At 51.0% G+C, this 11276-nt stretch overlaps 1 protein-coding gene across 1 annotated transcript in view; it reads right to left on the reverse strand.

Annotated features, from left to right (window-relative positions):
* The window catches only part of CARD10 (caspase recruitment domain family member 10), a 32705-nt gene extending 21622 nt beyond the window's left edge, over positions 1-11083 (reverse strand). Inside the window, exons 1-4 of the mRNA XM_007941642.2 lie at positions 10852-11083; positions 9907-10044; positions 6336-6661; positions 158-349 (exon numbers count right to left, since the gene is read on the reverse strand). Coding sequence (XP_007939833.1) covers positions 158-349; positions 6336-6661; positions 9907-10044; positions 10852-11077 — 882 coding nt within the window. The 5' untranslated portion in view covers positions 11078-11083. The remainder of the gene's footprint in view (positions 1-157; positions 350-6335; positions 6662-9906; positions 10045-10851) is intronic.
* Between the last annotated feature and the right edge of the window lie 193 nt (positions 11084-11276).

Below are 11276 nucleotides of genomic sequence, written 5' to 3' on the forward strand. Positions count from 1 at the left end.
GGACAGCGGAGCTCTCAGGGCCTGGCACTCAGCAGAATGCCAATCAGACCTCAGACTCCCAGGTCTGGAACCTCACCATTCCAGGCCTCGGGAAGATGAAGGAAGGATTAGGTGCGGCCCCGGAAAGCGTCCACCCCCACCTGTGCCACCCAGGTACCTGCTGCAGCCCCTCCTGCAGTTCCCGCAGTGACGCCGCCAGCCGCTGGTTCTCGGCGCGCAGCTCAGAAACGAGGTCCACACCATCCGCCTCCTTCTCCTTGTCCTCCACCCCAGGGAGCAGCCCCCTGGCCCTTCGGAGCAGGGTACACTCCTCCTCCAGCCGGCTCACTTTGAGCTTTAGCTGATCCACCTGCAACACAAGACATGGCTCAGCCCGGGGAACACTCTCAGGGCCACCAGCAAGACCAGCAGGGAGAGAAGCCCTGCTTCCTTATTCCTGTGCACCTCCTAGATCCCCAAGGGGCCAGAGCTGGGGTCCTTCCCCAATTCATCTATGGCAGACCAACAGGCTGGGTACATATGAAATGGGAAGGGCGACAATGAGGCCAAGGCCATTGGGGAGTCTCTGCTTCAAGGACTTGGGGGCCGATGTGTTACATCACAAAATGCTGATATCCACAGTTCTGATACCGAATATAGTTAGTTCCTCACTTGGGATGTACTCCAGTTACAACCAACAGCACTTTGGAGGACAGTCTGTTTTGGTTTTCTTGTTTTGTGCCTCTTATCATTAGGAACATGTACTGCATACAATGTTGCAAGGTATGGTGGTTAAGTTTGTGTGTCAACTTGGCTGGGTCTGGTTGAGTGGCTGGGCAGCTGGATGTAGTATTCCCCATGATGAGACTGGTAATCAACTCCATGGTGGAATCTACTGTGAGCAGCTGAGTAGCTGCCTTAGGGAATATGGTCTGCTTCCCATATATAAGGAGAACCCTTGGGGAATGGTCTCTAGTTTAGGGCATGCTTAAACCCTGCATGTAGCCATGTCTTTGTTCAGCAGCCTGCCATGCTCTGCCGACCTGGGGACTTTCAATGGACTTGAATTAATGGCCTGCCATGTGGTTTGGTAACATCGGGACTGTGCCTTATTACTTGTCAACCTTGGGCTTGTCAGTCTCAGCAGCCAGCAGCTCTCTGAGTAAAGAAAAGCCTCCAGTGTCAGTGGGCCAGGAGCAGGAAGCAGAGCTGAATTCCAAAGTTGAAGGGCTTTCACCCAGCCCCTAGAGCCTGGCACTTTGAACTTGGGCTTAAAGCCTCCGAATTGTAAGAGAATGAACTCCTATTTGTTCAAGCATCCCATTGGTGGTATATTCCTGTCAGAGCAGCACTAGGGAACCAGAACACAAGGTGATGTAGAATAGCCCACAGATCACGAAGAAGAGGATCTGACAAATCAGGACTTAACAGGTTTTAAAGAGGAAAGAAATAATGAGGAAGAGGAAGGAGAGAAGTTGCCAAAAATTTCTACAGTGAGAGGACTAACTGAAGTTTTTTTAAAACTAAATCAGGGGCTTTAGCTGTTTGAAAACATAGACCCAAACAGTGATCACTTTACTACAGTCATTAGAGTCAGGAAGCAGTGAGATGTTATTGCAAAATATAGGAAGGAAAAAAGGATCATACAGACAACGCTCGCTAATTTTCTAACTAGAAACACCATCCCCATTCCCAGGGTTCATCCAAATGATCCAGAGCCTTCCACAAATGAAGTTATTACCCTCAGTGACAAAAGGCCAACTCTTCATCATTGGAGTAAATTTCTATGATTTGTGTATTTCTTTATGTGTGTATGCATTAAAATACATCTGTTAGTTTAGATGTAACGTTTCCAACCCCAAAGACAAAGAAAGATGGGATTTATAAAGATACTGATAATAAAAGACAGTAATAATTAAAACTTTTAAAAAAAAAAAAGTTATTCGACTTAAGTCAGCACTGACTTAGGATGGAGTCTCATTGGAATGGAACCCCATTGCAAATCAGGGATGCCCCCCTGTACGGTCAGTCAGCTAATAATCAGCATGACAGATGACAAAGGGAAAGAGGGGCTGGACCAAAAACAGGAGGAACCAGGGCCTCACTCTGCCTCTAACCAGTGTGACTTTGGGTAAGTCACGGCCCCTCTCTGTGCTCAGCCTCCTCCTCATCATAGCTGGGGGTGAGGGGAGTGGTTCTGAGGGTCTCACCCAGCCCAGAACTAAAACTTTCAGAGCAGCAGTAGGATCCAAGATGTCCCCCTCCCAGCTCAGCACATGCTTATGGACCACAGGGGAGTCTGATCCTGCCTTAAAAGAAATTCCCAACAGAATCTCCACTTGGAAAGCCTCACGCCCTCATCAGTAAATGGACCCAGGCAGATTAACAACAGTGACAACTCACCTCGAAAGGTGAGACAAGAAGCTCGGGGCAGCGAGCAAATCTTAATGGTAGTGGGGTCACTGAGAAAAGGCGGGTGACAATGGCTGCACAACTCGAAGAATATTATTAATGTCACTGAATTGTACACGTAGAACTGCAGAATTGGTGTGAGGCGCCAATAAAAAAACTGGGCCCAGTCAATCCTCTGCCCGCTGCCTGCCTCCCAAAGATACTGCAAGAATCGATTAAGGGAGTGATTGGGTAGAGGCCATTGGGCAGTAAAGGTGCAGCCAGGAAGCTGTCAGGGGTGTGACTGTGGCTATCTTCACAGCTTTAAAGTCTCAGCACCCCGAATGTCACCAGTTCAGGTTGTGTAACCAGAGGCTGGCGGGGTGTGGCAGTACGCGGCTGTGTGGAAGCCACCTGGCTCACAGTTTGCTAGGCTGAGTCCACTCTGCCAGAATCAGCATTTTCCAAATTCACGCAGGGTCCAAGGTGGCCAGACAATGAGAGTAGCGGCAGGTGGCAGACCATGAAATGAAGTCATTGTTGGGCAAGGTCACAGTGACCTCTGCAGTGCTGCGCTCAGACATGCCAAGGACTGCTGACCTCAGAGTATCCCTGACCTCTCTTGCAGCCCCAACCCCTCGGAGCCGAGAACAGCACCACACACACACACACACACACAGAGTGGTGTGGAGACTGGGGCAGGCAGCTTAGTGAATTAACAGTCCATCCCTCCTCCGCAGAGGACTTGGAAAGAAATGCACTCCCTGCATTCCTTTCCACTCACAAAATACGCTTTGTAAGCAGCCAGAGAAAGACAGCGAGTTACAAGGGCAAGCGGGTTCACACCCTCCCCAGCAAATCGCAGCCACACACCCCCCAGCCTCCTGGCCAGCCGGCTGCCCCAGTGACCTCAGGGGACGGGGCACCTGGCATCTCTGCTGCACAGTAGGAAATGCGGATGCATTTAATCCTGGTGTACAAACTCACTTAGCACAAAATTATAGCGTTCATTCCTTACGTTTATGGTGCTTAGAAATAACAGCTCATTAAACCTGCACCTTGTAAAACACAGTAATAAATCATTGCCACAGGCACACCTGCCCGTGAGGGAGGAACCCAGGCTGCCACCAGGCCCCCTCAGCTGTTCCGTTAATACCCATCTGCAGCTCCTTCACTAATCTGTAGCGGAAAAGCTCCAAGAAGATGAGGCAGACTCACAGGGGCGAAGTCTTGTGTTTTTCTGTTTTACTCTGATTATGAAGACAGTATACACAACAAAACATCTGCCAATTCAACAGTTCCTATACAGTGTCCCTGGGTAGGGCAAATGGTTAAGTGTTTGACTACTAGCGCAACGGCTGGCAGCTTGAATCCAACCAGAGGCACCTCGGAAGACAAGACTAGCAATCGGCTTCCAGAGGTCCCAGTCTTGAAAACACCCTACAGAGCAGCCCTTCATGTTGTGCAACCACTGTTGGTTAGCTGAGTTGTAAATAGAGAAAATCTTGTTCATTAATTTAATTGTCTCCCTTACCTTCCACTCCCCCCAAAACTGAAAAAAAGCAGCCAAGCGTGATCGCAATCCAGCAGCAGACTAGCTTAGCCCCAGCTGGTCGGACCGTGCACACCTGCAGCCACTTCCAACTGCCTCGCGCTCCATCCCAACCCCTGGAGCAGACCAGAGAGCTGTGCCCCACCAGGGCATTCCCCCCGAGTCACACGCACACACCCGCCAGTCCTTGGACGCCAGCTGACAATCACACCTGGCCCAAAGGTGCGGCAAGTGGTGCCGGCCGCGGCCTGTCTCAACCACCCCGCTGGCAGCTACCACACCGTCCTCGCTAAGCAACAGAACCCTTTCCTCTGAGAAAGGCTCACAGCCACCCCGGGTCTGTCTCAGCTCGGGAGGAGCCCCACCATCTGAGGAGAGATGAAGCCGGCTCTCTTTTCCTGCTACTTACCCACCCATCAGCAGTGCCAAGGGCATTCTCAGGAACTGCTCAACCTTGGGACCCTGGGAGAGTACCCTAACCCAGCTCTCTGTGCCTCGGTTTCCTCGTCATAAATGGGGGCCCTCACAGCACATCACCCACTGCCACCAAAACCAAAACCAAACTCACCGCTCTCAAGTCATTTCTGACTCACAGCGACCCTGACTGGGTTTCCGAGGCTGTAAATCTTTACGGAAGTAGATCACCCTGTCTTCCTTCTGCAGAGCAGCTGGTGGGCTTGAACCACTGACCTTCCAATTAGCAGTCAAGTGCCTTATCCACTATGCCACGACGGGATTACTGAAAATTAAAGGAGTTGATGCCTGGCACACAGGAAGTACTTTGTAACTGTTGTAAAACCAAAATCAAACTCACTGCCATTGAGTCGATTTCGACCCATAGCAACCCCTCCTTAGGTTTCCAAGGCAGTGTCTCTACAGAAGTACAGAAGTAGATGGCCCAGTCTTCCTTCCGAGGAGTGGCTGGTGGCTTTGAACCGCCAGCCTTCTGGTTAGCAGTCAAATGCCTTAGGCACTACGCCACCAGAGCTCCTTTGTAACTGTTATAACATCCTCAAATTGACCTCCTGCTTTAAGGATGAGGAAACTGAGGCACAAGAGGGAAGCCTTGCCTGTGTGCTCATCAGTGGCAGAGGGTGCCTGGACCCCACATCCCCTGGCCCTGCCAGCCACCCCTCACTCAATCTGCAGCCACGCTATGGGCTTCAGACAGCCTCCACCTCACACCACACACCAAGCCGACCCTTGGACAACAGCCTCACACTCGCCTCCCAACCCTTAACTGGCCACCTATGCCCTCAAGCAGGACCAGTGACCTGGGCCCTTCCACACATGGTCTATCACCTCGGTCAGGTTTCATTTCCCCCCAACACACACACACCAATTCACCCCGCCCTACACAGCCGCCGGCAGTGACACACCACTGCACCCACACCTACAGCTTCACATGTGCTGTCACCACAGACACACGTCACCCCCTTGTAACATTGCAGCCACAGCCTGAGGCTCATGGGAAAAAGGGTTTTCAAGTGTCATAGTCTGAGTCCCACTGTGGAACCTCACACAGTGTTCCTGGAAAGAGCCTACTGTGTGCCACAGGCACTGGTAAGCAAGCCCTTAATGTGAAATCACTCACTAAACCCTAAGTCAACTCCCAGAACAGCCAATACCAACGTCTTCCCCATGCAGAGTCCAATAAGGAAAAAGTAGTGAGGCTCCATGTCCCAGCCTATAAGAGGCAAGGCCACTTGCTGCCAGAGAGGAACAAGTCAGATTCCACCCAGACGGCCAGCAGGCAGCAGCACATTTAATTGGAATCGGTTCAAATCCTGGCTGCACCACTTCCTGGCTGTGTGACCTTGAACAAGTCCCCTCAACTCTCTGAGCCTCCATGTCAGCATTTTGTAAAGAGAACCTGGTGCTATGTTTCAGTGAAGATGAAATGACATGCTGCGTGTAAACGGTACAGCACAGACTCAGCACTTGCTAACAACAATGTCAACAACAGCTAACATGATACATGCTGTGAGCATTGAGCTCAGTGCCCCAAGTGCCTTAAACCCTGACTCCTCGTAACCCAGGATTTCTTAACCTCGGCACCAGTGCCATTTAGAGCCAGATTCACTTCTGTTGCAGAGGACTGTCTTCTGCATGGGAGGGTATTGAGCAGTGCCTCTGGCCTCTACCTGTAGCTGCCAGTAGCATCTCCCTGGCTGAGACAATCAAAAACATTTTCAGACATCAACGAATGTTTCTACGGGGCAAATGGCAGTCCCCCAATAAATAAGTGTTTTATCAACGCCCTCATGGTACCGATGAGAACACTGAGGCCAGAATGACTTGCTCACAGCCAAACAGCCAGAACATGCTGGCCCTGGGACACGAGTTGGCTACGGCAGCCAATCGCAGAGGCTGCCCCCTCCCCACCTACCCCACCGGCCTCCCCGAGGCCTACCGCCAGCTGCAGGTCACGGCTGCGGAGCACAGCCGAGTTCTTCTCCTCGCTGAGCTGTGCCAGGCGCATGGCGATCATGTAGTTCTCATCTTTGAGCCTCAGCAGCTCGAGGCTGCCCGCCTCCCAGTCTTCCCGCAGCCGCTGGCAGCGCTCCTGGGCCTGCTGCTGCTCCCGCAGCCGCTGCTCCAGCCCTGCCCGCTCCTCCTCTAGCACCCGGCCCCGGGCCTGCAGCTGCTGCTCTCGCTGGAGCTGGCTCTTGCGAGCCTCCCGCAGCCGCCGCACCTCTGTCATCAGGAACTGGGTCAAGCCCTCAGGCCCCTCCTCATCTGCCAGGGACAAGGGAGAGAAAATGCAGGTGAGGTTAATAGAATGCAGGAGGATAGCAGACTGCACAGAGGGGAAAAAAAAAAAGCAAACTATGAAAACACTAGAAGAAAATTCTAGAGCATATTTTGATAATTCTGAGGGTAGGGCAGACCTTCCTAAACAAGCCACAAAAATCCAGTAGCTGTAAGAGAAAAGATGGACAAATGTATGTAAAAAAAATTTAACCCCTGAATGACGAAAAATGTAATAAAGTTAAAAGACAAGCAACAGAGTAGGAGAAAATATAACGTATTAACAAAGGATTCTGCACCATAATATAAAAAGAGCTCCCATAAATCAATAAGAAATAAAAAAGCAAACAACCTAACAGAAATAAGGCAAAAGTTATCAAAGGGCAAGTACCATAACATAAATGACTAAAAAACAAGGAAAGCATGTTTAAACTCACCAGCAATAATAGTAGCCACTAGCCTTTGTTAACTTCATTCTTTGCACTAGAATCATACATTAACTTATTTAATCTTCATAACAATATAAGGTAAGTACTATTATTATCCCCACTTTAAAGACAGAAACTAAGGCACAGAAAAGTCAAGCCATTTGCCCAAGATTCACTAGCTAGTAAGCTGTGAACTACATCTCTGAAGTATAAATTTGAAACACGTATAAATTGTTTTTTTATATATCAGACTGGCAAATACAGCAAAGTGGGCACACACACTGCTGCTGGGAGGTAAACTGGTTTAACATTTAAAATACACACTCTGAGAAACGACTTCTCAGGACTTCTCCGTGATGGTCAGTGTTATATGTCAACCTGATCCTCCGTTCTGTGATCTGATGTGAGGGGAGCTTCCGTGGGGGGTGTGGCCTGCATCCAATATAGATGGTTGTTCTGGCAAAGCACGTACATGTGCTTGCGCTCACGCTCTCTCCCCCCCTCCCCCTCCGTCTCTCTCTCCCTCTCTCTCTCCCCCCTCCCTCCCTCTCTCCCCCCCCTCTCTCCCTCCCCCCCTCCCTCTCCCTCTCTCTCTTTCTCCCTCTCTCTCTTTTTCTTTCTCGCTCTTTCTCTCTCTCTCTCTTTCTCTCTCTCTCTTTCTCTCTCTCTCTCTCTCTCTCTCTCTCTCTTTTGATCCTACTTCTGACTCGTCATCATCTGACCTCCAGTTCTTGGGACATGAGCCAGCAGCCTGCTGCCTGCCCTGCCAATTTTGGGTTCATCAGCCCCTGCAACCACATGAGTCAGAAACCTCCAGCCTTACAGCTGACCTACAGATTTGGGACTTAGCAGTCTCCATAACTGCATGAGCCAATTCCTTTAAATAAATCTATTTCTTTATGAAAAGGTCAGCAGTTCGAACCCCCCAGCTGCTCCATGGGAGAAAGATGAGACAGTTTGCTTCTGTTAAGATTTAAAGCCTTTCAGTTAGCATAACATACTACACAAAAACATTGTTCTACATCCTACTTTGGTGAGTAGCAACGGGGGTCTTAAAAGCTTGCAAGGGGCCATCTAAGATGCAATAACTGGTCTCTCATCTGGCTGAATGAAATAAAAAATGCATGGAAACACTTAGTCCAAGGGACGAGTAGACCATGCAAACCTCAGCCTACATGACCCTGAGACCAGAAGAATTAGATGGTGCCCAGCTACCACTGTCAATCACACAGAAATGGATCAAAATAGGATATCCTGGATAAAATGGGAGTAAAATGTGGAACAAAACTCAAAATCATAAAAAAGGCTAGGCTTACTGTTGAAACCCCTGAGATTATGGCCCCTAGTCATCTAGTCAGAGCTGGAATTGAACTCACTCCTGTGGCTTCCAGCCAAACAATAGACAGGTGTATAAGGTGAGCATTTACACCAGGTAGGTACACTCCTTAGAACAATCAACCCTGGGAGATGGAAAAAAAAAAAAATCAAACTCACTGCTGTGACATCAATTTGACTCATAGTGACCCCTCTTTGGGTTCCTGAGGCGGTATCTCTATGGAAATAGACTGCCCCATCTTCCTTCCAACGAGTGGTTGATGGGTTTAAACCCCCAGCCTTCTGGTTAGCAGTCAAATGCCTTAGGCACTACACCACCAGAGCTCCCCCTCGGAGATCAGAAGGGCAGTATTTGCACAGGGAGATAGCTCAGAGGGCAGGAATGCATAGGAAAGAAGGACACAGGGAAAAGGTAACCACAGGGAAGAAGTGGGAAGACAGCTGTTACATTGTGGGGACTGCAATCTATGTCATGAAACAAAATATGTATGAGCTGTTAAATGGAAAATGAATTTGCTCTGTAAACTTTCACCCAAATCACAATTCTTTAAAAAAGAAAAAAAAAAGATTAACTGCCTTAGAAACTCGACGGGGCAGTTCCACTCTGTCCTAAAGGGTTGCTCTGAGTCAGAATCGACTCAATGGCAGTGGGTTTGGTTTATATATATTTATATACATATGTGTCACTTTGTTCACCCCTCTAGAAAACCCAGCCTAAGACGCTCTTCCCCAGACACACTTGCATTTGCATAGATGCCCAAAGGATGGCCCCAGCATCATTGCCTGTAATGTCACAAAGTGGAAATAAACGAGATGTTCATCAGTAGGGGACTGATGAAATGAATGACAGCAAAACTTCATGAATGAGTACTATGCAGCCATTTAAAACAAGTGTAACAGATGGGGAAGAATCAGTAAAAGCAGTTGTTCTGAAAACAGAAAAAAAGCAAAACATGGAGCAACACGTGTTGAACGATGCCCTGTGCTTATGTACACGTGTGTAGAAATGCAGAAAAAGGAGACTGGCCGAACCGTCAGCAGTAGAGCAGAGCTAAGGGAGGAAGAGGGCTTCTGTCTTTAAGTATTTTTCTATTTCTTCTTGTTGTCTTCTTTACCCATTGGTTGTTTGGTATGTTAATTAGTTTCCACATATTTGTGTATCTTTTCTTTTTACTCTAAAGTCTTCCACAGCAGCGTCTGAATATTTTACATAAGAAACTGTAAATCTGTGTATGCCCGATACATTTGCGTGTGAAAACAATTTTAGAGGAAAAGAGCTTGGGGGCTGGGAAGCCAGGATAACTAGGTTAGGACCCCAGCCTCACGCTCAGCTGGCCGTGGGGCCTTGGGCAAGCTGCTTCAGTTCTCTCTGTGCCTCGGTTTCCCTATCTGTTCAACAGGGTAATAGGAGACACACACGGACAGAGTAAGGAAGTCCCAGCCGTGTCTGAGGCCGCACAGCCCACTCACCGAGGATCATGGAGCAGCGCTGGGCAGCTTCCTGGCCCGTGAGCAGCGTGAAGTGCTCGGGGTAATAGAACTCCAAGGCTTCCAGGAAGGCCTCATAGCCCCTCTTGCCACGGCATCGCAGGATGTCCATCAGGCGCCCTGGGGAGTGTCAGTAGCAAAGGGGGTCGCCAGGGGTCAAAGTGAGGGCTCCCCCAGCACCTGGCCACCTTTTCCCCCCTTGCTCCAGGGCCTGTGTTCCTGGATTTTTACACCAATGACACACACAGAGGCCTGTTCCAACACATCAGGGAGGGGAAGCTCTCTGCCACTGCCAGGAGAACGGGGCCCCCCAGGGCACCCCCTAAACTCTTCACACACACACACATACAGGGTCAGCGAATGCAGCCTTGGACCCTGCCTATGATTCCAACAGCACAGAGAAACCCCCTCCAGGCCCAAAAGCAGAGAAGTAATTTCTCCAGTGGCCGCTGCCTGAAAGCCACCATCAGACCCTCATCCCTTTGCCAACTCTGGTTCAAAGACACACCCGGTGGGCCAGGGAAGCCTCCTGACACTGAAATGGGTCTTCGGCACTTGAAGAGAAATGACTCCCCAAAGAGTCTGTCAGACACAGGAGAGGGGACAGACAGAACCAAAGGGATCAAAGGGCGCAGGAGAGATGACAATCTGCCAGCTGTGACCACAAGGCCCCAGGCCTAACGGGCACTGGCAACCACATCCAACCCCCCTGCTCTAATGTGGACCCAAGGAGTGGGCAGAAACCCCAAGGCAGACAAAACCCTGCCTGACACCGGTGTGGGCACAGTGGACAGGCTGCACCTTAACGGTGGCTCAGAAGGAGGTGAGGTGTTGGACACAGATGCCGAGTCCTGAGGCCCTGGGGGCCGCGCCGCGCAGGGTTCAGGGCACTGCGCTCAGGGTCAGGGTCGGCCACGGCCGGCTCACCGGTGCGGTTGACGCGACAGGGGAAGCGGTAGGTGCTCAGGACCTCTTCTTCGTCGTGCTCGTCGATGACCCGGCACTGGCGCAGGTACGGCGTGAGCTTGGCGGGGTTCAGAGCGCGCGTCAGCTTGTGCCGGACGCCCTCGATGCGCTCCCACAGCGCGTCCTCCTCCGCCTCGGACCCCGAGCCGACCCCGGCCTCCTCCTCGGCCTCGGCCCGGCCCGGCATGGCTGCGTCCTCGGGGTCTGCGAGGAGGGCGCGCGAGGCTCAGCAGGGGCGCCCCGGGGCACCAGGCGCCAGTCGCTCCCACCTCGGGACGTCGCCCCAGCAATGCAGTGGCCGCCGGAGGCCCCTCTCCGCGCCCTGCGCCCCGGGACTCACCACACACGCCGCCGCCGCAGCCTCGAGCTCCCGGGTCCGCGCTCGG

Source organism: Orycteropus afer, unplaced genomic scaffold (genome assembly GCF_000298275.1).
Source record: "Orycteropus afer afer isolate SDZICR_OR568_19922 unplaced genomic scaffold, OryAfe1.0 scaffold00083, whole genome shotgun sequence".
NCBI lineage: Eukaryota > Metazoa > Chordata > Mammalia > Tubulidentata > Orycteropodidae > Orycteropus > Orycteropus afer.